Source organism: Salmo salar, chromosome 13, assembly GCF_965601325.2.
Source record: "Salmo salar chromosome 13, fSalSal1, whole genome shotgun sequence".
NCBI classification, from domain to species: Eukaryota; Metazoa; Chordata; class Actinopteri; order Salmoniformes; family Salmonidae; genus Salmo; species Salmo salar.
The window spans coordinates 28,387,400-28,413,136 of NC_138303.1; the positions used below are offsets into that span (position 1 = coordinate 28,387,400).

The 25,737-nt window shown below is 44.0% G+C and overlaps 2 protein-coding genes across 4 annotated transcripts in view; one reads left to right on the top strand and one right to left on the bottom strand.

The window, feature by feature from the left end:
• Positions 1 to 2,825: 2,825 nt before the first annotated feature.
• On the bottom strand, positions 2,826 to 22,517 carry LOC106566686 (mRNA-decapping enzyme 1A). Of its 3 annotated transcripts, none has more exons than XM_014134966.3 (10): positions 22,177 to 22,517; positions 10,489 to 10,529; positions 10,086 to 10,213; positions 5,954 to 6,020; positions 5,638 to 5,767; positions 5,219 to 5,335; positions 4,515 to 5,066; positions 4,378 to 4,437; positions 4,039 to 4,275; positions 2,826 to 3,745 (listed from the first exon to the last, which is right to left on the bottom strand). In XM_014134966.3, exons 3-10 carry the CDS (start codon positions 10,180 to 10,182, stop codon positions 3,665 to 3,667), a joined length of 1,341 nt encoding a protein of 446 aa, XP_013990441.3. In that variant the 5' UTR covers positions 10,183 to 10,213; positions 10,489 to 10,529; positions 22,177 to 22,517; the 3' UTR covers positions 2,826 to 3,664. The 3 variants fall into 3 exon arrangements, with proteins under 3 accessions (XP_013990441.3, XP_013990439.3, XP_013990440.3); XM_014134964.3 differs by lacking the exon at positions 22,177 to 22,517 and adding an exon at positions 15,240 to 15,405; XM_014134965.3 differs by lacking the exons at positions 10,489 to 10,529; positions 22,177 to 22,517 and adding an exon at positions 15,240 to 15,390.
• Positions 22,518 to 24,036: 1,519 nt separating this feature from the next.
• The window catches only part of LOC106566685 (voltage-dependent L-type calcium channel subunit alpha-1D), a 91,007-nt gene continuing 89,306 nt past the window's right edge, over positions 24,037 to 25,737 (top strand). The window contains exons 1-2 of the mRNA XM_082959939.1: positions 24,037 to 24,207; positions 25,329 to 25,683. Coding sequence (XP_082816065.1) covers positions 25,493 to 25,683 — 191 coding nt within the window. The 5' untranslated portion in view covers positions 24,037 to 24,207; positions 25,329 to 25,492. The remainder of the gene's footprint in view (positions 24,208 to 25,328; positions 25,684 to 25,737) is intronic.

A 25,737-nucleotide genomic window follows, 5' to 3' on the forward strand; every position in this document is an offset into this window, starting at 1 on the left:
GCCACTACTATACAGTATAAAACAAAGGCTGGAAGAATGGGGCGTACTGTGTGTAGTGCGGTAAAGAACACTGGCATCTGGCACTGGGACAGACATTGCAGTAGAAAAAAAGTAACCTTGCTGCCCTCTAGTGGCTTATTCAAGATATGCCTTGAGCTGCATCTCAATCATCCAAAATGGCCACCTCTCCTTGTCTCCACCTCTCCAAATGCTATGACACCAGGGGTGCATCTCAATAGTCCAAGGTGGTTTCTTCTCGTTTCCTTTCCTTCATTCTCACTGACATGAAAAACTGGTTACATTAAAGCGAATGGAGAGGAAACGAGGAGAAGAAACCACCTTGGAATATTGAGATGCACCCCTGGTGTAATAGCGTTTGCCTTTCAGTTTGACATTGCTGGGTGTAATGACTGCAATAGCCAAAACATTAAATAAATTAAGAAAAGTAACTAATTTCAGCAAGAAATTTAAATCGTTTGAGAGAAAACTTCACTTAATCTTTAATATCACAACATATTTATAATAAACAAAAGCAGAGTGACAGAAAAAAACAAAAAAAATGACCTGGTTCATTAGACAAGTTAACTCATTAAACTGACACTGACAAATAAGAGGCATACTTTAACACAGTGTAAAATAATCTTAAAGACATTCTTTTTTTTTATCTCAGGGCCTCATCTATTCTCTCCTCCAGTATTGAGCCTGTGACTAAATAATATGAACACAGGGGAGTAAACTTTGATATCCTGTCTGAAACCACACCTAACAAACAACATGTATCATTGAGCCAATAAAACGGTGCTATAGAAGAAGAAAACATATTATTGAGGAACCAAATTGAGTCACAAACTACTCATGAACTGCTTTTTATTGACTGGGGTTTTACTGACTGGGGTTTTATGTGAAAACAATGTGCATGAAGTAAGAGGTTCTCTTCTTACACTACGAAGAAACTTACATGTACTTTCTGGCTGAAAGAAATCAAGAGACGAGGTCAAAAACTAAAATTCCTTTGACAACAATGTGTTGATCAGTTATTTGTTTAGATGAGGTTCTCAATTTCCTCCGTTGTTTATAGCTGAACACCACCATTCTTTAAGTCTGTCAATCGAAATTAAATGTGTGATTGAGTGCAGCCAAACTGAAATACATACTGTGCGTGATCAAATCATGTGAACATACACTGAGTGTACAAATTATTGACACCTGCTCTTCCATCAGTGGCAAAGTACTTAAGTAAAAATAATTTAAAGTACAGTTTTTTTTGGTATCTGTACCTTACCATATATATTTTTGACAATTTCTACTTTACTACATTCCTAAAGAAAATAATGTACTTTTTACTCCATACACTTTCCCTCAATGGGCAAGACAAAAGATTTCAGTGCCTTTGAACCGGGTATGGTAGTAGGTACCAGTCACACCAGTTTGTGTCAAGAACTGCAACGCTGCTGGGTTTTTCACACACAACAATTTCCCATCTGTATCCAGAATGGTCCACCACCCAAAGGGCATCCAGCCAACTTGACACAACTGTAGGAAGTACTGGAGTCAACATGGGCCAGCATCCCTGTGGAACGTTTTCCATGCCCCGACTAATTGAGGCTGTTCTGAGGGCAAAAGGGGGTGGCAACTCAATATTAGGAAGCTGTCCTTAATGTTATGTACACTCAGTGTAGATTGGCAGTGTGGCACATGGTCAGATATGTGTAAGAGGGAGGGTGACGTTAGCAAAAACATTCAAAACTGACTGACTTGCAAGATCAAAGATATACACATTGACTCAACCTGTCATGACATACTAGTCCCTTTCAGCTGTTGGTTGCAGAGTGGAGAACAGAGAACGTGAGAGAATATACTGTGTCTAATATACAGGTCCCTAAGCTGGGGGAGGGGGATCTACTGAGCTATATGGAATTGTTTTAAGAAGGTCATACCAAGGATAATTTAGCTATTTGATTTAGAATTTTAAGACCCCTTGAAGTATCAAAAAAAAAAAAAAAAAAATATATATATATATATATATTTGATGAACATGTTTTGGGGTCTTACTGCTATTAGCCCATACAAACACAATGAATAACACATTCAGGACACAGAACAACAGATAGGCCCCCAAAAATATCAAAAGGAAGATTATTTTGAAGTGCCTCTCCTATATCTGAGAGATATAAGAAATATCTTATTTAACCCCATATATTTGGTTAAACAATCTCCATATATACTTCCATTCACATTAATATGACCAAGAGAAGCTGGTTGAGAGAATGCCAAGAATGTGCAAAGCTGTCATCAAGGCAAAGGGTGCATACTTTGAACACTTAACACTTTTGGTTACCACATGATTCCATGTGTTATTTCATAGTTGATGTCTTCACTATTATCCTACAATGTAGAAAATAGTAAAAATAAAGAAAAACTATTGAATGAAAAGGTGTGTCCAAACTTTTGACTGGTACCGTATATGTTCGCGAGTCTCACCTTTCCATAGAGGGGTCATATTAGTGTGTAGCCCAAACTGTTGGGACACTACAGACAAGTTGGCAGATCGTCTGTACCGACTTCAGACAAGTCTCTTGACATGTGTGGTGGGTGTAGGGCAAAACGGAGAACTCTATGGTGTTGGCGAGAGTCTCCATCTTTCCATAGAGGGGTCACTGTTCGGACACTGCAGACCATTTTGTGAGAAGACTGATTTTCAGGATGTCTCATGATCTGACAAACACCGCTCTAGCTCTGTCACCTTTCACCAGATGCGGAAGTGCGATATAGGCTGATGCAGTGGATCTCTAGCTTAAACTGACTGATTTTTATGTTTTAAAAAATAAATTCATGCCAATTGGATTTCCACGGGGGCGCGGACATCAACCTTAGTAAACAAGATGATCCTTTTGATGAATGCAGTTAGCTCAGGTACAGTCTTGCAGTAGCTTTAACTACCTCACCCCACATAATAGGGCCTAAATGAATACAACAATTCTCTGTCTAAACCCTTGGGAAAAAACACACTTAAGCCTGGTTATATAAAAAAAACTATAATCTCCCAAAAGGCATTGCAATCTATTGCACACATCCCTTAGCAGGCATAGTGACAGAGCCTGCTGGTAATGAATGGGGTGAGGGAATGACAGAAAGAAGGAACATGAGAGATTGAGAAAGAGGGGGTACGATAGAGAGCATGTGTGTAGAATCCCAGCTGTACTGAGGAAGAACAAGGAAGTGGACCTGGAGTTGAATGAAGTTTGGCTTGCACAGCAAGTCACTAAGCACTGACCCGCCATAGAGGGCCGGAGGCTCTTTCCCAAGACATATGAGGGTTTATGGTTTACCCTTATCATCATCCTCCTTCCCCAGGGGTTTATTTCTCATCAACAATATTTCTTACTAAAGTGCGTACTTGATTTGACACTACTGTGACGTGTAACATCTCCCCATTCACCTTCTCCTCCACACATGTAGGAGAACCACGTGAGCCCCCTACATTCGAGTCCTGTCCTCCTCCTGCAGTCCCATAGCTGCTCCAGAGGTACAGAGCCAGTTAGGAGTGTTTGTGTCTCTGCACATGGCCAGCAGTACCCCCCCCAGTGGTCCAGCACCTGTAGGTAAGGCTGACTGGTGCCCCTGTCCAGGCGTGTCCAGGCCCAGCCTCAGGTTTGGACTGAGACTATAGCTTGACGTGGCTCAGGTCCTTGGAGAGACTGTGGAGGTAGGCCTCGTGGATGGCACTGAGAAACGCTGGGTCATTCTGCACAAACACAGGAGAGAGAAGAATTATCTTCCAGTAATTTTGCATAACAGTAGCAAACAAGTTTCCAGACTTCACACAACTTCTTCAGTTCATTGCAGATCTCTTTTAAGTAATACGTTTGGGTAACATTTCATTTGAAGGGCACATACAGAAGGACTTCATAACCAGTTCATGAGCATTTTATAAATGTCAACAACCGCAAGTTGAAGTCTGCAGTATAAAACCGTGAACTTGACGAAGACTTCAAACCCAAGGCTAGGGTCTGGGGTGAAAAGGCTCTCTCTCTCTACCTTGATGAGGTGGATGAGTGTGTCTTGTAACTGGATCCTGTTGTAGGAGGGTTGGGGGAGCTCCACCCCCCCTGTGGCTGTGGGCGGAGGGGAGGGAGGGGAAGCTTTCCGCTGCAGTTCCGTTGTCTTGGCAACAGAATGCTGAAAGGCACTTGGTGAGAGCAGAATGGAGTGCTTTGCCCCCGTAAGTGAAGTGCCCGCTCCCGGTACCACAAGACCCGCCTTCATAGGGAGAGCCTTGGATGGTCGAGAGAAAGAGAGAGGGCAGGAAGATGACATAGTAAGATTTCATTTCAACTATCAAAGCCATCTATATCGTGATAACAAAATCATACTTACTGTTTGGGTTTTTGACAGTTTCTGAGATTGAGTGAACACATCCATTTCTTTACTCTGCGGCTGAGAAAGAGAAGGGAGTCCTTCAGACATGACAGATTACACTAAGTACGCATTACAAAAAACAAACAGCTGGTTACCTGCACACGGCCTGTGGGCATACTGCCGAGGGCAGCGGGCTTGGTGATTGGCTCTCTGAAGCTCTGGGGTGTGGCAAGCGGGCTGGGCAAGACGCTAGGTGTGAGGGCGGGTTTGTGGAGATCAGAGGGGCTGGGTTTCAGGTAGGCCGACAGATGGCCAGTGGGAGGACCGCAAGCCTCAACCCCAGATGGCGTCACCAACAGTGGGGACACAGAGTGTTGGGGTTGGGGGTCCCCTGAAGGTCCACCAGGGAACACGGGGTAGAGGGTGTAGCCTGGGCCAGGGCCCCCTCTGGCCTCCATCAGGGAGATCAGACCAGGGGTGAGGTGCCGGTTGTTGCCCCCTGGGTCTGCTGTGAGGCGGGGGGTCAGTAAGGGCTGGAAAGGGATGGGTGGAGTGTAGCTCTGGGCCTGGAGGAAGCTGACGGGGACCGTGGCAGCAGGGTCTGCGGAACTCTGGGTGGGCATGGCTGGCAGCAGGCTGGCCTCCTTCGGTAGAGAACTGCCAAACAGTTCCTCCACAGTGATCTGCCTCTGGCCAGAGTGGGAGCTCTGCAAATACAGTTACCACAGTCAATATGAAACATACTTATACAGTAAACATTCAATGACAAGTAACAGTCATTTCAGTCATGTGAGAGAACACTTGTTACAGGCAGTGTGTTATCAGACAGTGGAGTCATTTCAACTAGAGTGGTACGTACCTGTTCTGGCTGTGAGGCGCTGTGAGCGTGCTCTGTAGTGTCACCGGCTGATTTCAGCGTCTCGGTGTTCACCCTCTGTTCAGCAGTAACGGACATCTCCGTTTCCCCCGCCTGAGTCTAGTTAACACACAGACATATTTTTATTTTGACATTCCTACTAGTCTGTTCAGACGAATGGAAATTGGGAGGGGTGTGTGCAATCTCAGCAATTAAAACAAAGTAAAAACACTGTGCAGCAGGACTAAGATCTAAGGAAAGAGGGTGACATTAATAGAGAGTAACTAAGACAGACAGTGAGATGTTAACCGAGTAAGAGAAACACTTTTTTTGTTGTTTTTTTCTGGACTGTGGTCACGTGTCCGTGTGTGGCCAGAGTCCTGGGCGATGACTTGATTGTGAAGACTGCTCCCGTCTCTCACCCTGTGGAACTCATCCTTGGCCTTGCTGAGGAGCTCCAGGATGTCAATGGAGCAGCCATTGGTCCTCCCAGGGACGTCAGCCCTCTCTGGGGAGCCCCGGTGGGCCTGCAAGGCTTCCTGCTTCACAATCCTGGAGGACAGACACACACCAAAAGAAACGCATAATGAAGATACACACTAGCAAATCAGTGGGAAAACACAAATAAACAATACAATCTCACGTTGGTAAAGTGCTAAATGGCTCCCCCAGTGGTGTGGGTGATAATGGTTTTCATATCTGGGTTAGTGGTTGTGTGTTTCACCGGGACATACTCACTTCACCATGAGCTGAGCGATGCGCTGGCAGTCCTTCTTATCGTAAAACCAGATGCTGTATATGCCCACTGTAGGAGGGACACCAAGACGAGAGGGAAATATGACTGACTAGAAGAGATAATGGGAGGTAGAAGGGATCACTGCAGCCACATCCCTTAGGAAGAGGGATATTTTAGTTGAAGAAAGAGTTCAGCAACTATTTTTTATTTATTATGTTGTCCTTTAGGAGACACTCTCATCCAGAGCGACTTACAGTAGTGAATGCATACATTTTCATACTTTTTTCAAACTGGTCCACTGTGGGAATTGAACCCACCACCCTGGTGACTTAATGCTCTACCAACTGAGCCAGACAGGACTTTCTGAGGAAACAGTGTATGACAGGAGAGTTTCCCTCAGAGGCTGGTAACCTAGCAACAGTAGTGTTTCGTGCTCTACCTGGGGATCCCTGGGACGTATAAACAGGTATGTCTCTCTAAACAGACCACATTCACAATCTCTAACCTGTTGAAGCACTGATACAACCCTCCACTAAGGGAAGGCAGGACACAAACCTCGGAATCATGGTAAACAGAATAAGTCACCATCCCTTCACGAGTCTCAAAGACAGCCAAGAACCCCACTTTCCAAGATATTCTTGGATTCCCTCCCCAGGGGCCTGCAGGCACTAGACGACTGAGGAGGAGTCACAGGGTTCCAGATAACGCTGCTCCTCTGGATGACTGGGTCAGACGCCTACAGAACTACCACTGAGAGCAGACGTGCTGTATCCATCCCATCCATGAGGTGGTTTCCAGGTAGCTCCGGGCAATAGAGGCCCTTGGGCCTGAGAGACATACTTTCCCTCAGACTGAGCTCCTGTGCTGGGTATAACCGAGTTAGCGTGAGGACATGGGCGGAGGAGACCCATCAGCCTCAGCGTGACCTCCGGCACAAGGGAAAGGCCATCTTCCAGAGAACCCTGGGACGTTGTCTGCTGAGTGCATTCAGAGGCAAGTCTGACTGGAGGGGTAGTGTGTTTAGTGTGTGTCAATGTCTGCCTGGTAAATGTGTATGCATGTATATCTTTGCAGGGGTCAGCCTGGAAGGGGATGAAGTGGTGGAATTATGTTATAGGGGGCATGTGTAAATGTACGTTATTTTCCTGTATGTCTGCATGCATTTGATGTATGTGTCTGCTGCACAGACAGGGTAGTGTTCTTTTCCATAGGACTAAACAGAACAATGAAATGGTAGATAGTATGAAGGGATTGCAGTAAAATACGTAACCCAATGGTCAAAGGGTATGGAAGCTTTCAAGTTCTCTTTTGAATTCCACACAGTTTGACAGATTTTTATTTATTTTTTGTGGGGAGGGTTCTTTTAACCCTCTTTTATCCCCAATTTCATGATAGCCAATTGGTAGTTACAGTCTTGTCCCATCGCTGCAACTCTCGTACGGACTCAGGAGAGGTGAAGGTTTAGAGCCATGCGTCCTCCGAAACACGACCCTGCCAAGCTGCACTACTTCTTGACACACTGCTCACTTAACCCGAATGGCAGCCGCACGAATGTGTCGGAGGGAACACTGTACAACTGGCGACCGTGTCAGCGTGCATGCGCCCGGCCCGCCACAGGAGTCGATAGAGCGTGATGGGACAAGGACATCCCGGCCGGGCAAATCCTCCCCTAAACCGGATGACACTGTGCCGCCTCATGGGTCTCGAACCCGGATCTGTATTGATGCCTCTAGCACTGCGATGCAGAGCTCCTGTGCTGGGTAGAACCGCGTTAGTGTGCCTGCGGCCCATGTGCCACACGGGAGGACTGACAGATCTTTAATGCTTGTGTGCAAGCAGTGCTTTGCAACTTAATTCCAAAAATATGTTTAGAAAACATTGACAACCTTCCTTATTTATCTGGGGGAAAGTTACATAAATAGCACATTCAATGCTAAATTTAGCCTAGTAATACATAAGATGTATACCCGCAGCTCTTTTAATGGAAATATAGTTATGGGCAGTTCCACAAAAACAGAATCTCTGATGTCTCACTTTAAAATGTATGCCAAACAAAAAACATAGATTTATAAGTTTAACAAACCATACAATGACTACTTTGAACAATTCACACAGTAAAAATAAAATAAAAATTCCTGGGAAAAAATGTGCAGGATTTTAGTTTTATTCTTAGACAGGATTGTGTCGAGGCACAGATCTGGGGAAGGGTACCAACACATTTATGCAGCATTGAAGGCCCCCAAGAACACAGTGGCATCCATCATTCTTAAAAATGGAAGAAGTTTGGAAACACCAAGACTCTTCCTAGAGCTGGCCGCCCGGCCAAACTGAGCATTCGGGGGAGAAGGGCCTTGGTCAGGGAGGTGACCAAGAACCCGATGGTCACTCTGACAGAACTCCAGAGTTCTTCAGTGGAGATGGGAGAACCTTCCAGAAGGACAACCATCTCCGCAGCACTCCACCAATCAGGCCTTTATGGTAGAGTGGCCAGACGTAAGCCACTCCTCAGTAAAAGGCACGCCAGCCCGCTTGGAGTTTGCCAAAAGGCACCTAAAGACTCTCAGACCATGAGAAACAAGATTCTCTGGTCTGATGAAACCAAGATTGAACTCTTTGGCCTGAATGTCAAGCGTCACGTCTGGAGGAAACCTGGAACCATCCCCACGGAAAAAGCATGGTGGTGGCAGCAACATGCTGTGGGGATGTTTTTCAGTGGCAGGGACTGGGAGACTAGTCAGGATCGAGGAAAATATGAACAGAGAAAAGTACAGAGAGATCCTTGATGAAAACCTGCACCAGAGCGCTCAGGACCTCAGACTGGGGTGAAGGTTCACCTGCCAACAGGACAATGACCCTAAGCACACAGCCAAGACAACGCAGGAATGGCTTCGAGACAAGTCTCTGGAATGTCCTTGAGTGGCCCAGCCAGAGCCCAGACTTGAATCCGATCGAACATCTCTGGAGAGATCTGAAAATAGCTGTGCATTAATGCTACCCAACCAACCTGACAGAGCTTGAGAGAATCTGCAGAGAAGAATGGGAGAAAGTCCCCAAATACAGGTGTGCCAAAATTCTAAAATCCTGGTTTAGCTTTGACATTATGGGGTATTGTGTGTAGATTGATGACGGGGAAAAAACCTATTTTATCAATTTTAGAATAAGTCTGTATTGTAACAAAATGTGGAAAAAGTCAAGGGGTCTGAATACTTTCCGAATGCACTGTAAGCTATGCGCAGGACTTCGTTCAATTTATCGAATCAGTTATTGTTTTATTGCTCAAACTGCAAGCAACACCTGTCAAACTCAGACATTTCTCTCAAAACACAGGGATGTCGATTCGCACGGGACTGGTATTAACAGAAGACTTTGCCAAAAAAACAGTAGGTTATTCTGGTTAGTCAATGTCCAGACTTCAGTTTCCCTTTAACTCATCTAAACAGTAGGCTACAGTTCCCTTGACATGCCATAGGTCTATTTGAAGTCCCGTCTTGTCACTGTCAAATTTGTATAGAGCCTCACAATCATCACACATAACATAGCTGACACGGCTATCATCCTCTTTTAGCACTTCACCAAATCTTTCCCAAACATTACTTTTCTGGCCCTCCCTTGTCTTTATTTTCAACTCTCCTTTCACAACTTTTGTCTTAATGAATTACAGTTCGACAATATCCTTTTTGCACACATTTTTTCTGCCCTTCCCAAAAGCATTATTTGGCGATTGGCTTTGTAGGCTATTTGGGCCATGTACAGTTAAACCGTAAAGTTTAGGTTTATACAGTAATACCAGACAGCCTAAAAAAAATGACAATAAATAAACACAATGTAGCCTATATAAATTGCACAATAATTATACATTTATGGATTTAAGGCATTGTTTCTCTTTAGTCAACCCGCCTGCCACCCACCCACCCGCCCGCCCGCCCTCCCTCCCTCCCGCCCTCCCTCCCTCCAGCCACATGATATGACCACGTGGACTGCAGATTATGAGTCAACCTGCGCATCATAGTGCAGGCTATATGGTATGGACAGTAACAAGAAAAGAAATTGCTCCATCTTTAAGTTATTGTAAAGCAGCCAATGGGGTGGAAATCTCAGACTGACTAGTGGATTATTATGGAATAGCCTACTCACAGTTAGCATTCCTGTACAGCAGGAAGGGGTCTTGGAGCTGAAACTCAAGGTCTTTGTTGATGGGCTCCACCAGATTCTCTGTGTTCAGGCGATTCATGATGGTGAAGCCATGATGAGGGGATGCACACCTGTGGACAGGTTATTGGAGAGCAATGGAGAAAGACTATTAGGCTAAATGTGTTTGTCACAAAAAAGAAAGAAATAAAAGCAAAGAGTGGTGATGTTGAAAAGAGCAACAGAGCGGGTGGAGGTGAGGAAGAGCTCAATTAGGGATGCTTAGACATGAGGACAGATGGTGAGACAACAACCACAGGTTAAGAAGGGGGTTAGGCTCTAGTTAGCTAGCTAAGTATCGTTGCAACATGTGTCCCCTTCAAAAAAGGTCACCATAAAAATAAATTACCTGGCATAAACAAATAAGGTGCCTTCAATTTCGGTCTTTTCCTGAAATGGAAATAATGCAGAAAAATTACAACTTTATCTTGCAGAAGACGAATCGATCATCAGGCAAAAGAAGAAGAATCACAACATGCAAAAGTTAGTTGACATTTGGTCTGGGTGCTTTCAGTTCATTAAACGTTCTATGAGTTGGTACAAGCTGAAAGGGTGCAAACTGCCACCAGGAAGGTTTTGTTTGAACAGGTATAAAGCCAAGGTTGCCGATTTACTGCCACAATCAATTATGGAATGTTTGCTCAGGAGTATATTTCATTGGCTGATCCCTCCAGATGACCTGGATGGAATTATGTGATCCTTCCTTAACCAATAAGAAGTCCCACCCAGTTGATTACTTCAAAAAGGTGAAAGTCCTCATTGGCACTGCCCATGCTAAAACAGGCTTTTGGGCACCATCATTGGTCGTGTCCACCTGCTCAGCCGTTACATGCATAAACCAATGGATGCGTGCCATGTCATTGACTGACAGATTGCTATAACATATGTGGTTAGCTGATGCGTTAAATACCTATCCAGGCGTTGTAAGATCCGGCAGGCGTCAGCAACGCCTGGACAGAACAACGCGCCCCTGCTCTTGGGTTGTGACCGTTTGTATTTGAGACCACACAAACTGGTTGTTCAGAACAGCACAGTTTCCGTGGAATCAAATGTTGCACACCGTTGTGTCCTGCTGAACCCTGATGTCTAGCTGGCTAGTTTACAGCGTTAGTACTAGGGGTACCCAGGACTCTAAAAGATGTTGCTATGCACCCAGGAGTTTTATTTTGGGGGCACTGTGCAGCTAGGATAACAACCTACTTTATAATAATTGTTGTAATGTTGATAAGGCTTTGCTGTACCGTTGTTTCAGAGTGCCCTAGAGAAAAAAGCGAGTGCAGATTTGATAGTGTCATGGTTGCACCATTACTACAGCGAAAACGGCTTGATTGTAGCCCAACCAGGTTGTAAAAAAACTCTGTTCCTTTCAATTGGACTGGCTTTCAGACCTATCAATCACTCATTCCAACCAACCAGAGCACTTGGACACGCTCCAACCCTGCACACCTTATGTTAAAGCGTGTTTTGCCGTCTTTAGAAAGAAGAACGGTTTGATACTGACAGACTTCCCATGCTGCCTTTCTACTGAAGTGCTGTTCGTCCATTGGCAATTGAGTGCTGCGCAAGTTATTGTGCTAATAGGGGGTGCAATAGTAGTGAGTTATGGTTACCTTATTGTGCAGCGTAACTGTGTAGATACGTTTGCAAGTGAGAAGTTAGTATTGTTTGCTAGTGCTCGGCTAATGTTAGCTCTACTGTTTATTTAAATGTACCCCAAGTAAGAAGTTAGAGTTCTCCCTCTCTGGCTGTATATTCTTCATGTAGATGCTATAATATTGTATTCATTGATATGTTTATATTATGACAGTTTTCTTATCTGCTTATTGTTGTATTGCATGTATATTTATTAGTGTACTCTAACTGAATCTTAATGATTGGCGACAGGTAGCCTAGTGGTTAGAGCGTTGGGCCAGTAACCAAAAGGTTGCTAGATCGAATCCCTGAGCTGACAAGGTGGTGACAAAGTGTATAGTAATGGGCCTCAACATGAAGTTCTGATAGGACAACACTATAGTGGGCAGATCGTAGTGAATCAGCATTAGGTACTAGCGGGTGAGGGAATTCAAAGCTGACCACTCAGACGAGTTCTGGATAGACATTTTTACATGGTCCTTCGTATCTCCCGGATTCTGGCCTGCTATAGCTGAGATGTTAAGGTACCCCATCTCAGCCCACAACTCCACACAAAACTGCCACGCACCCGAGGATGAGCTGCGAGGCCTTACACCCCTCTCTCATCCAAGATATTTCAAGCCCTGCTCCAGGCTTCCTCAGTGGCCATGGAGTGACCACACCCTCTCCAGTTGGGAGCTGCAGAGGGACTACGAGGAGCTGCTCTATGAGAGGGAAGAGATCAGGAGGGTGTACTCTAGGCCCTCCCGGCAATAGGCACAGGAGCGCTAGGTCCGCTTCTGCTCTCCAGAGCGGCCAGCTCCCCATCAGATGAAGACAACTCCAGAGAGCACAGACCAGCACACCAAGGTCTGCACCCCCCTCAGCCAGTCCTTTGACTAGCCATTGTTAAGGAGACCCCCACTCCAATTGTGGAGCCACAGTCAGCCGCTGCCATAGGGCCCGTTCTGGTGGTGGGGTCGTCCGGTCCTCCCAGTGGGGATCCCCGACTGTCTGCTGCCCTGGAACCTTCTACCACGAAGGCAGCAGTGGATTCTTCGACCACTCCTAGGATGGAGCAACAGCCTGCAGATACCGCAGATGTCAAGTGTAGCCAGGACGTTGGGGCTTCTCCAGCCCTGCCTGCCAGCACCATGCTAGTTCAGGGTCAGAGTCCCATCCCCTTCCCGGTAAGGTCAGAGTCCCCTTCCCGGTGAGGTCAGAGTCTCAGTTTCCTGCCTACCTGGCAGGTGTAAAGTGTTCAGGCTTTGAGTGTCCTGCCCCTCAAGTAGGTTCAGTGTATCCGGCCCCCGCGGTATGTCTAGAGTTCCCTGCCTTTCTGGAAGGTCCAGTCTATCCTGGGTTAGCTGCCCCGTTTGCAAGTCTACAGTCTCCTGCCCAGTTCGGATTGCAGCCATCTGCCTTAGTTGGTATTAGCAATGCAAATTTCTGCCAATTTTGTTGCCCACTAACTGACCCTCATTAACCGGTCAACAAACAGTAAAAAAAAAATCCAAACAGTAAAATGACGTGACCAACAGAAAATACTATATAATGACGAGATGCTTATGTTTCCGCCCTAACAATGGGAGTCGTCCCAGGGCGGGAAGGCAGGCGAAAAGCTTAGGCCTAAAATCAGCCCATAGAAACACATTGGGCTTATTTTGGACAGATTTTGGTGAGAGTGAAACCTCCCGCTTCGCCTCTTCCTCTCTGATACTAAGCATGCATACATGGACCAGACATTTTTCATTAAGTCCTTAATGGAAACATGCAACAATAGCAGGCCAATCATCTTACAGCCAAAAGGCTGTAATTGATCTATTATTGATCATGCAACTCCTGTAATGAAGCAGCTAATAAAACATCATTTTTCAATTGACCAAAATGCAATTCGTGGAAAACACTTCTAAACAGCACACCTAATACGATCAGTTCCATATGTGACAGAGATGAACACTCCGTTAAACTCAGAAAGAGGGGGAATCTAATAGCAACAACTATGTTGGGTTGCTAATATGACTAGAATTATGCCTTTGGATTCCGGACAACGAGAGTAAGTTGATATGAAAACCAATAGAAAAGGAGAGAAATGCTGATTAATTGCATGAGGAAGTCTTTATAAATGAATTGCCTCCAAGTTTCTATGGATGGATTTTCACAAGGTTCCTTTGAAGCAAGGTAAGACATGCCTCATTATTTGAAGTAAAGTAAAACGTTCAGGTTTCAAACAATTCTACTGCCTCAAGCTCACATTGCAAAGTGGTAAAGTGGTGGGTGACGTGCTGATAGTTAACGGTAGGCAGGCTAAGGGTGCAACCCTATGCAGCCGAATGGGAGGCGCGCTTTAATTACGAGTTGAGATTGATCAATAAAAATAGCTCCTTTTAAATCGTTGCCACCAAAGTTTGTAACACTATAGCGAGCAGATCTTAGTACTAGCTGGTGAGGGCATTCACAGCCGACCGCTCAGACGAGCTCCAGCTAGCCGTTTTTACACAGATGAACCATATTACCGGCGCACTTTTTTTCTTCCTATAACGGTTCACCGCGACTGCATTTTACATTCATAAAACATTTTTTTCAAATGTATTTAACCTTTATTTAGCTAGGCAAATCCGTTAAAAATACATTCTTATTTACAATGACGGCCTACCCCGGCCAAACCCGGACGACGCTGGGCCAGTTGTGCGCCGCCCTATGTCTGGGCGGTTCTAAAACTACTCGTTGTTAACACTTTGTTCAGTCACATTACCTCATTGGCTGGCTAGCTAACAATCTGGCAACTTTACCAGTATATCCAAACATTTGGGGGCACAGAAAGAAAGGAAAAGGGATAGCTTCTTCAGGAGATCAATGATCACATGGTGCTTTCAAGACAACTGGTAACTCGGAAAAGTATGAGGTCAAATCATGACGTCAGTTATATTCTGGTAGGAGCTCTACATGTGTAATGATCATGCTGTTTAATCAGCTCGTTGATATCTCACCCCTGTCAGGTGGATGGATTATCTTGGCAAAGGAGAAATGCTCACTAACAGGGATGCAAACAAATTTGTGCACAACATTTGAGAGAAATAAGCTTTTTGTGCTTATGGAACATCTTTTATTTCAGCTCATGAAACCAACACTTTACGTTTATATTTTTGGTCAGTGTTGCTAGTACATGACTAGCTGAAGTGGCATGCTAACGACGTAACGAACGTTATGTTGCTAAGTGTTAGCTAGTAATCCAACTAACGTTACAACCAAAGACTCGCATACTATTTTTTATTTTTATTTTAGGACTCGCAACTATCTTTGCTACACAATCCCACAGGGACACGCTTGATATAGCTCGCTAACTAGTATGCTACTGTACTAGATTGCTAATGAGAAACTAAATCAGATATGGTAACTAGGGTAAAGTTAGCTGTCTAGTTAACGTTACGTAGCTGCTAACTACCTTCAGTAAACAGAAGAAACCAGCGACTCCTTTGGCGAGCTTACCCATTCATTTGCTTTGGAATTAAAGGTGTACAGTGCTACCTGTCCGGTAACATCGAGAAGTTTGTTGATATACGGATCTTGTTGTTGTAGAGCTGCTAGGCTCATTTTACTGGCGGTCTCCATCTTGAATACAATGCTTACCGCACGGACCAATTTCTATGAACACTCAATTTCCACTGTCCGCGGGTGGTGCACGTCGGAAGACATGGTCCGAATGCCTTATAGTTCCGCCTCACTTTTTGTTTCGCAATTATTTGGAGTGAATAATTATTGCTTGCTCACGTGTAGGTTACAATGAATTTGAGAGTTTGCTATGTCCTGTCTATCCATGTAGGCCAGGGATGGGAAACTGGCGGCCCGTGGCCCCCCTTCAGTCGGGGTCTCAACTTACTGTTGCGTTGGAATAATAGGATACACATGGTGCAATTTCGAAATTTGGTTGTGCATCAGCCCATGTCAGCTCAATTTTTGGGGGTTTGCAAAATGAGTCTAGCAGCCAGCTATCTAAACTTGTAGTAAGCATGGTCGAATTACCAACCAGGGTGGGGCCCATTGATCATTAATTATCATATTAAAAACTGCCAACATTTGCCTCCACCCTATGGCAAAATTTGTTGAATTTTTGGAAATGAGTTATGCAATTGCAAAATATATTGTCTCCGCCCATGGCAAAATGTGTAGAATTGCAGGAAATGAACTTTATAACTGAAATGTTTTCTCTTTGCTGTTATGAGGGACGCTGCTAAAATGTTTTGCTTGCAAGGTGGGGGGTGGGTATGCATGTGGGTACACCTGAATTCCATTTTTTTGTGGCCCCCACCTCCATCAAAGTTGCCATTAGTTGACGATAAAAAAAGTCAAACCCATAAAAGCCTTTGATTGTCATAGCCTAGACCCAGGCCAAATATCCGCCTGATGGCGCTATTATTCATGACAAACGACGTAATGAATAATATAAAGCCCCATCTGGGAGACATTCAGGCTGAGCCTAGATCTATAAGCACAATTTCAATTTTTTTGTGATCAAATGTGTTTTAATCAGTGGTGTAATGTACTAAAAAAATACTTGAAAGTACTACTAAAGTAGTTTTTTGGGGTATCTTTGCTTTACTGTTTATATTTTTGACATCTTTTACTTCACTACATTCCTAAAGGAAATTGTCGTTTTTACTCCATACATTTTCCATGACACCCAAAAGTACTCATTACATTTTGAATGCAAAGGAGGACAGGAAAACTGTCTAATTCACACACTTATCAAGAGAACATCGCTGGTCATCACTACTGGGGGTCGGAGAGGATGGCTGCCGTCTTATTGGCTCTTAACCAACCGTGCTATTTGTTTGTTTTTTTGCATTGTTTGTAATTTATTTTGTACATAAAGTTGCTGCTACCGTCTCGTGTGACTGAAAAAAGCTTCTGGACATCAGAACAGCAATTACTCACTTTAAATTGGATTAATATTTTTTCTTTAATGAGTCGAACGAGAGCAATTTACTCCAGACACCCATTTGCAAGAGAAAGAGACGGAAGAGGTATCGCGGAAGGAGATCGGGGTACCTTGTCAGGATCCGACGACTTGTGGCTAATCTGCCTTTGCCATTGGTCCTATTAGCCAACGTACAATCTCTGGATAATAAATTGGAAGAACTAAAAGCACGTATGTCCTACCAACAGGACATAAAAAATTGTAATATCATACGTTTCACCGAGTCGTGGCTGAACGACGACATGAATAACATACAGCTGGCGGGTTATACACTGTATCGGCAGGATAGAACAGCAGCCTCTGGTAAGTTAAGGGGTGAGGGTCTATGTATATTTGTAAACAACGGCTGGTGCATGATATTTAACCTCTATGGGACCGGCGGGACGAATTCGTCCCACCTACGTAACAGCCAGTTGAATCCTGTGGCGCGATTTTCAAAACCTTTGAAATGCTATTACTTCAATTTCTCAAACATATGACTATTTTACAGCTATTTAAAGACAAGACTCTCCTTTATCTAACCACACTGTCCGATTTCAAAAAGGCTTTACAGCGAAAGCAAAACATTAGATTATGTCAGCAGAGTACACAGCCAGAAATAATCAGACACCCATTTTTCAAGCTAGCATATAATGTCAGAAAAACCCAGAAGACTGCTAAATGCAGCACTAAACTTTGATGATTTTATCAGATGACACACCTAGGACATTATGTTATACAAAACATGCATTTTTTGTTCAATCAAGTTCATATTTATATCAAAAACCAGCTTTTTACATTAGCATGTGACGTTCAGAAAAAGCATACCCCCCACAAACTTCCGGGGAATTCACTAACAATTCACTAAATTACTCACGATAAACATGCACAAAAAGCATAACAATTATTTTAAGAATTATAGATACATTACTCCTCTATGCACTCGATATGTCCGATTTTAAAATAGCTTTTCGGATGAAGCACATTTTGCAATATTCTGAGTAGATAGCCCGGCATCACAGGGCTAGCTATTTAGACACCCGGCAAGTTTAGCCTTCACCAAAATCCCATTTACTATAACAAAAATGGTCTTACCTTTCCTGTTCTTCGTCAGAATGCACTCCCAGGATTGCTACTTCAATAACAAATGTTGGTTTGGTCCAAAATAATCCATCGTTATATCCGAATAGCGGCGTTTTGTTCGTGCGTCCCAGACACTATCCGAAATGGTAAATAACGGTCGCATGCATGGCGCATTTCGTGACAAAAAAATTCTAAATATTCCATTACCGTACTTCGAAGCATGTCAACCGCTGTTTAAAATCAATTTTTATGCCATTATTCTCTTAAAAAAGCGATAATATTCCGACCGGGAATCTGCAATTAGCTAAACAGCCGAAGGAAAATACTGCACGGGGTCGAATCGGGCACGCGCCTAATTCCATTGTCCTCTGATGGGCCACTTGGAAAAGGCGATAATGTGTTTCAGCCTGAGGCTGCCACGTCATCGTTCAGGTTTTTCCCGGACTCTGAGAGCCTATTGGAGCCCTAGGAAATGTCACGTTACAGCTAAGATCCTGACTCTTCAATACACAGAAGCAAGAACAACAACACCTTGTCAGACAGGCCACTTCCTGCATGAAACCTTCTCAGATTTTTGCCTGCCATAGGAGTTCTGTTATACTCACATACACCATTCAAACAGTTTTAGAAACTTTAGGGTGTTTTCTATCCAAAGCCAATAATTATATGCATATTCTAGTTAATGGGCAGGAGTCGTAACCAGATTAAATCGGGTACGTTATCCGGATGTGAAAATACTGCCCCCTAGCCCAAAGAAGTTAAGGAAGTCTCAAGGTTTTGCTCGCCTGAGGTAGAGTATCTCATGATAAGCTGTAGACCACACTATCTACCTAAAGAGTTTTCATCTGTATTTTTTGTAGCTTTCTACATACCACCACAGACCGATAAGACCGCACTCAATGAGCTGTATACCGCCATAAGCAAACAGGGAAACTCTCATCCAGAGGTGGCGCTCCTAGTGGCCGGGGACTTTAATGCAGGGAAACTTAAATCTGTTTTACCTCATCTCTACCAGCATGTTAATAAATGTGCAACCAGAGGGAAAAAATTAGACCACCTTAACTCCACACACCGAGACGCGTACAAAGTTGCCCCTCGCCCTCCATTTGACAAATCTAATCATAATTCTATCCTCCTCATTCCCGGTAACAAGCAAAAATGAAAGCAGGAAGCACCAGTGACTTGGTCAATAACGTGGTCAGATGAAGCAGATGCTAAGATACAGGACTGTTTTGCTAGCACATACTGGAATATGTTCCAGGATTCTTCCGATGGCATTGAGGAGTACACCACATCAGTCACTGGCTTCATCAATAAGTGCATTGATGACGTTATCCCCACAGTGACTGTACGTACATACCCCAACTAGAAGGCATGGATTACAGGCAACTGAGCTAAAGGGTAGAGCTGCCGATTTCAAGGAGCGGGACTCTATTCCGGAATCTTATAAGAAATCCTGCTATGCCGAACCATCAAACAGGCAAAGCATCAATACAGGACTAAGATCAAATCGTACTACACCTGCTCCGATGCTTGTCGGACGTGGCAGGGCTTGCAAACTATTACAGACTACAAAGAGAAGCACAGCCAAGAGCTGCCCAGTGACACGAGCCTACCAGACGAGCTAAATTACTTCTATGCTCGCTTTGAGGCAAGTAACACTGAAACATGCATGAGAGCATCAGCTGTTCCGGACGACTGTGTGATCACGCTCTCCGCAGCCGATGTGAATAACTTTCACAAGGCCAGGATGTGTACTCTGAGCATGCGCTGACCAACTGGCAAGTGTCTTCACTGACATTTTCAACATCTCCCAGTCTGAGTCTGTAATACCATCATGTTTCAAGCAGACCACCATAGTCTCTGTGCCCAAGAACACTAAGGTAACCTGCCTAAATAACTACCGACCCATGGCACTCACGTCTGTAGCCATGTAGCTCACGTCTGTATCTTTGAAAGGCTGGTCATGGCTCACATCAACACCATTATTCCAGAAACCCTAGACCCACTCCAATTTGCATACCGCCCCAATAGATCCAAAGATGATGCAATCTCTATTGCACTCCACACTCCCCTTTCACACCTGGACAAAAGGAACACCTACATGTGAATGATAGTTATTGACTACAGCTCAGCGTTCAACACCATAGTTCCCTCAATGCTCATCACTAAGCTAAGGACCCTGGGACTAAACACCTCCCTCTACAACTGGATCCTGGACTTCCTGACGGGCCGCCCCCAGGTGGTAAGGGTAGGTAACAACACATCCGCCACACTGATCCTCAATACGGGGGCCCCTCAGGGGTGCGTGCTCAGTCCCCTCCTGTACTCCCTGTTCACTCATGACTGCACCATCATTAAGTTTGCAGATGACACAACAGTGGTAGGCCTGATCACCGACAACGATGAGACATCCTACAGGGAGGAGGTCAGATAACTGACCATGTGATGCAAGGACAACAACCTCTCCGTCAACGTGATCAAGACAAAGGAGATGATTGTGGGCTACAGGAAAAGGAGGACCGAGCACGCCCCCATTCTTATCGACAGGGTTGTAGTGGAGCAGGTTGAGAGCTTCAAGTTCCTTGGCATCCACATCACCAACAAACTAGAATGGTCCAAACACACCAAGACAGTCGTGAAGAGGGCATGATAAAACCTATTGCCCCTCAGGAGACTGAAAAGATTTGGCATGGGTCCTCAGATCCTCAAAAGGTTCTACAGCTGCACCATCGAGAGCATCCTGACGGGTTACATCACTGCCTGGTATGGAAACTGCTCAGCCTCCGACAACAAGGCACTACAGAGGGTAGTGCGTATGGCCCAGTGCCTCACTGGGGCCAAGCTTCCTGCCATCCAGGACCTCTATACCAGGCGGTGTCAGGAAGGCCCTAAAAATTGTCAGACTCCAGCCACCCTAGTCATAGACTGTTCTCTCTGCTACCGCACGGCAAGCGGTACCTGAGCGCCAAGTCTAGGTCCAAGAGGCTTCTAAACAGCTTCTACCCCCAAGCCATAAGACTCCTGAACATCTAATCAAATGCCTACCCAGACTATTTGCACTTTTAGCAATTACATTTACTTTTGATACTTAAGTATATTTAAAACCAAATACTTTTAGACTAGTAGTAGTATTTTACTGGGTGACTTTCAATTTTACTTGAGTCATTTTCCAGTAAGGTATCTTTATTTTTACTCACATATAAAAATTAGGTACTTTTAACACCACTGGTTTTAATTAGAAATAATAATCGTCAGAAAACATGCATACATACATACAAAATTAAGTTACACCCCCCTCCCCAATCCCACACCACCCGAGGACCTAAGGGATCAAATTAAATAAACATAATTCAAAATAATAAAATAAATAACAAAAATAACAAAACAAAGCAACATTGACAGTGTTGAGGCATCATACTGCAATAATTTTTCATAAACAATGATTAAAAAACACCACCTATCCTGCTGTCAGATGAAAATAATGACTACACCAACCAAATTCATAAATTTCTTTCAGACCTAGGAAAAGTGTTAGGGTGGAAGTATTAATTTCGGACAGGGGCAGCAGGTAGCCTAGTGGTTAGAGCGTTGGGGATCGAATTCCCCATCTGTCACCGCCACTGTTCCCGGTAGGCTGTCATTGTAAATAAGGATTAGTTCTTAAAATTAAAAGTATACATTTAATTTTTCCCTCAGGGCCAAGTCCTATGAAGACTGTATTATTTACTAATCACCACACGGTGGCATTGCTGCAATATATTTCAACGACACCCATAATCCGTGTGGCGACACTTTTGGAATTTGGAGCTACAGCTCAACCATGTGAAATCTAACACCTCTCTCAGTATAGGGGAAGACATTTAAAAAAAAAAAACTAAACACCTCAATGCGAGGTTGGGCAAAGGCCTAGGCTACTCTCAGTAAAATAGATAGGCCTACCTGATCTGTAAATAGGTATACCGTTATTAGTGATGAGTGACATGGGCGTCCAAAACCATAGGTCATAGGCTAGGCCAACACTAGGCTAGGCCAGCATATCAAATTGATATTGAAACTTTCTTTCGTTTGCTGAAGTAGCCTATAATGCCAGTTAGGCCAACAACATTAGTTGCTTCAGTGAGGAACATAGGGATTATAATTGAGGGATTATAGCTGCTGTGAAACAGTTATCCGGCTGCAGGTAGATGTAGGCTAATCCAATAACCGGTAACCTTCCAACACATTCTAACAAGCCCTGCGAAAGGCTAGCGTCCTGTCCAGGTGGTGTACCTGTACAACGCCTCACGCTACATACATTGAAACGGGAGACAGGCTCTTGCTCCTATGAGCAATTCCGGCTCACACAAACCAAGGCTCGTGCAAGGCAATTTACTTACTACTTACTTTCTTTCTGCCGTACTTTCAATACACACACATTTCCTGTTGATTCGTTGTAGAATGTGGACACTAAACGGCGTCGAGTGGCCTCAAAGAAGAGGGAGATGATATGGCGTTCACCGTCGGGGTTCGAAGACACCGGGGTAAGTCATGGGGAAGGGAAACAATCTTTTCACGCCACTTCGATACCGAAGTGACTTTTTTCGTAGCAGGTTAGGAGGTTAAGGTTAGGAAAGGGTTTAGGGGTTAGCGAAAATGACTTAGTATCGAAGTGGCGTGAAAAGAGTGTGTCCCTCATGGGGATAGTGTTTACGCAATGTATGTTGCCTAACGACCTCATGCTGACGTCCGGCACCGTTAGAGAAAACAGCCAACAATGCATGAGTAAAGTGCACGTCTCACCTACGAGCTAGTTTCTAGTCATATAGGGCTACTGTGTATGTGCATAAAGCGGATGTCCTCCCCACGAGCGTGCGTTACTATATTAACGTTATTTGAGAATGGAATAGATGTGACAGATTTGTCGCCCCAGGCCTATTTGGAGGGGGACTATTATTTTAAGCGCCAGCTGTGTATAATAATACTTTGTAGTTTTTTTAGACTGAAAACTATTGAGTTATAATACTTAAGTTTTACAATGCTATAGCCTCTTGAAAGCCAACTCTTGAATACCAAGTGATAGAACGAGAGTGACAGAATGGTGAAATGTAACCTGTTAAATGTGAATTTTGAAAGGTGTGTATGCAGGTCTTCATGTCTGACATATCCATGCAGGGAATTGAATTATGTGAGAGAGAGAAGTAATAATTTTAGAGCGTCATAGAGTTGCCTTAAACTATAGCCTAAACACGAGCAAAAGGTGATTCGTTTTGGGGTTATAGAAATACATTTGTATCAAGCTCATAACACATTTATTGTCAGTTAGTGACTCTTATTAATCCTAAATCATGCATGTTTCATAATCGTGTGTGGGTGTACGTGTGTGTGTGTGTGTGTGTGTGTGTGTGTGCGTAATTTACGTTACCACAGGCACATTTGCCTCTGTGATTGCCCTGGGAAGTTATTGAGCAACAAATTGATTAACCTTAAACCTACACATGTTTAATAAAGTTATTACATCGTTGTCACAGTAATGTTAGTGCCATCATTTATTAGTTAGACTTATTCGTTTGATTTATTAGGGTTAATTGTATATGTTATTAGGCTATGGATGGCCTATATTGGATTGTTTGTCTCGAGACAGTCGCCCTAGTTGGAAAGGAAAGTCAGATCGGTCAATGGTGACTATGTCATTTTAATTCATTGGCCCAACTCCGAATCCGACTTATTTACAGCACACATCCCTGGCAGAGTACAGGAGAAGGCTATTCTATAGTATAAATGCTGTCTTTAAACGGATTAGCGTGGGATGCCAATCGTGCCCATGAGAGAGTGAACAGTGCCACTTTGCACACCTTGGACACAGGGTCCAAAATCACATCTTCGCTTCGTTCTTGAGAGGATGGACACAGCTGTTGCCATGTTGCTTCAGTAGGCTAAACAAAAAACTTGAACAATCAATTGGACTTGTATGGACCACTAATCCAGGAAAGAATGTAGGTGTCTGTATTTTAGCCAGCTACGATCCATCATGTGAAACACCCGGATGTTGCATTTCAAGGATGTTTGTGGTAGGCTAAATCTCTGAGGTTATGTGTACTTTATTAAATGTAGTAAAATAATTTTGATTGAACGTTTAGGCTATTATTCCACTTCTATTGTGTTGGGTTTAGAACGGAGTTTCAATGTGGATAAGAGAATGCAAAAAGCAGAGGAACAGCCCGAAGGTAAATACAGCCCTATGATGCTTTTGACTAATTCGTCTCTTTGGAGCGCTGCGCTGTTGGGAAGAAGCTTGTGCGCTCTTCTATCGTCTTGTGTCGGTGTTATCGCATGTGTCTCGTGTGACCTGGAGTCCTATGCTTTCCATTTGTTTTGTGCTGAGAACGTCTCAAATGTTCTTGTTTTTTATTAGCAGTATACTTCACTGATGTCTAGGTAATATATTTGAAAAATCATCTGTCCCTTAAACTTAGTCGTAAGAAAAGGTAGGTTTATTTGTGGATTAATTTGATGGATATTTGGACTATGAATTCTAGTCTAGTTGAGAGGAAGCGTGGAATTCTGTACATATAAGTAATTAAGTTGTATTTGTCAGTACATTTGATATTTTGTTATTTTAATCTTTATCTTTACTCTGCATTGTTGGAAAGGGACCGTAATTAAGCATTTCACTGTTAGTCTACAGCTGTTGTCTACGATTGGATTTTATTTAAAACAATCTAGACTGACTCAGTTTTGCATCAACAGTTTGTGCACATGCATCCGCGACAGATGTTGGATCAATTCATTTGTTGTTAGGATTATGTAAAACATTTCACAGCATGTGACAACAGAAATAATTGTTTTCCCCCACATTATTTTCATTTTTTTCTATCATTTTCTCTTTTATGTAGCATCCATATGGTGTACTGAGCACTGACCAGCCTTCCCTTGTATCTTTTGTGTTTTCCTTAGTTGTCAAGGGAATGCTCCCTGTTCAGCTTACCCCCCAATCAAACAATAACAACATCACTATCCTGTCCAAGGATTTCATTGCTTTGATTACAGTTTGCCATTCTGATCAGCTCACCTCAAAATTCATGTTTGCCGATATAAATAACATTTAGTGGTTTTCTGAGACTTACATTTAAAAAAAAAAGAAGAATTAGATACAACACTAACTAGGCATACACACTAAATTAAGCACAATCACTACACTTGTGGGCATTGTAATGTCTCCCTGTGATCTGCATGAAAACAAATGGCATTAAATGGTTCATTTCAATATTTATGTGTCACGTGGCGACTTGTTGGTTAAAAGCATGGCTAGAGGAGGGTTCTGCAGGTTTGGAGCACTGAAATTCACTGCACAGATCGACTGGTGAGGTCACTGTCACTGAATGTCACACAGTTTGTATTGATGCCTCTCTCCCTTCCTCTCTCTTTCCCCTGGTTCAATCACCATTCTCTCACCTTCACCTTCCCTTTACTCTCTGGCTTACACCTTTCTCTGCTCACCCCCTCTCTCTACCCTGACCCCTCCTCTCTCACTCTCCCCCTTATCATTCTCTCCTCAGGGGCACAATATGCCAGCAGCACCAGAGCCCCTCCCCCTGGTGATACGCCGGCCCTCTGGTCAGAAAACCCCTCCCAGCCCGAGTCCTGCCGCCAGACCGGCACTATCTCCTGGCAGGCCGAGATCCATGCTGCTCGTAACTCCCAGGGCGACGTCTCCCAGAGCATGAGCGCCCGCAACTCTGTCCCTGGGGCCACGCCTGCACCGGTAGGCTCGTTGTCACAGAGGAAGAGGCAACAGTACGCCAAGAGCAAGAAGCAGGGCGGCTCCACCAACAGCAGGCCGCCCAGGGCCCTGTTCTGCCTCACCCTCAACAATCCCATCCGCAGAGCCTGCATCAGCCTCGTGGAGTGGAAGTATCCTTTCTGGGGCTCTCAATGGAGATATACAGGGACTCTCTGTGTCCACAC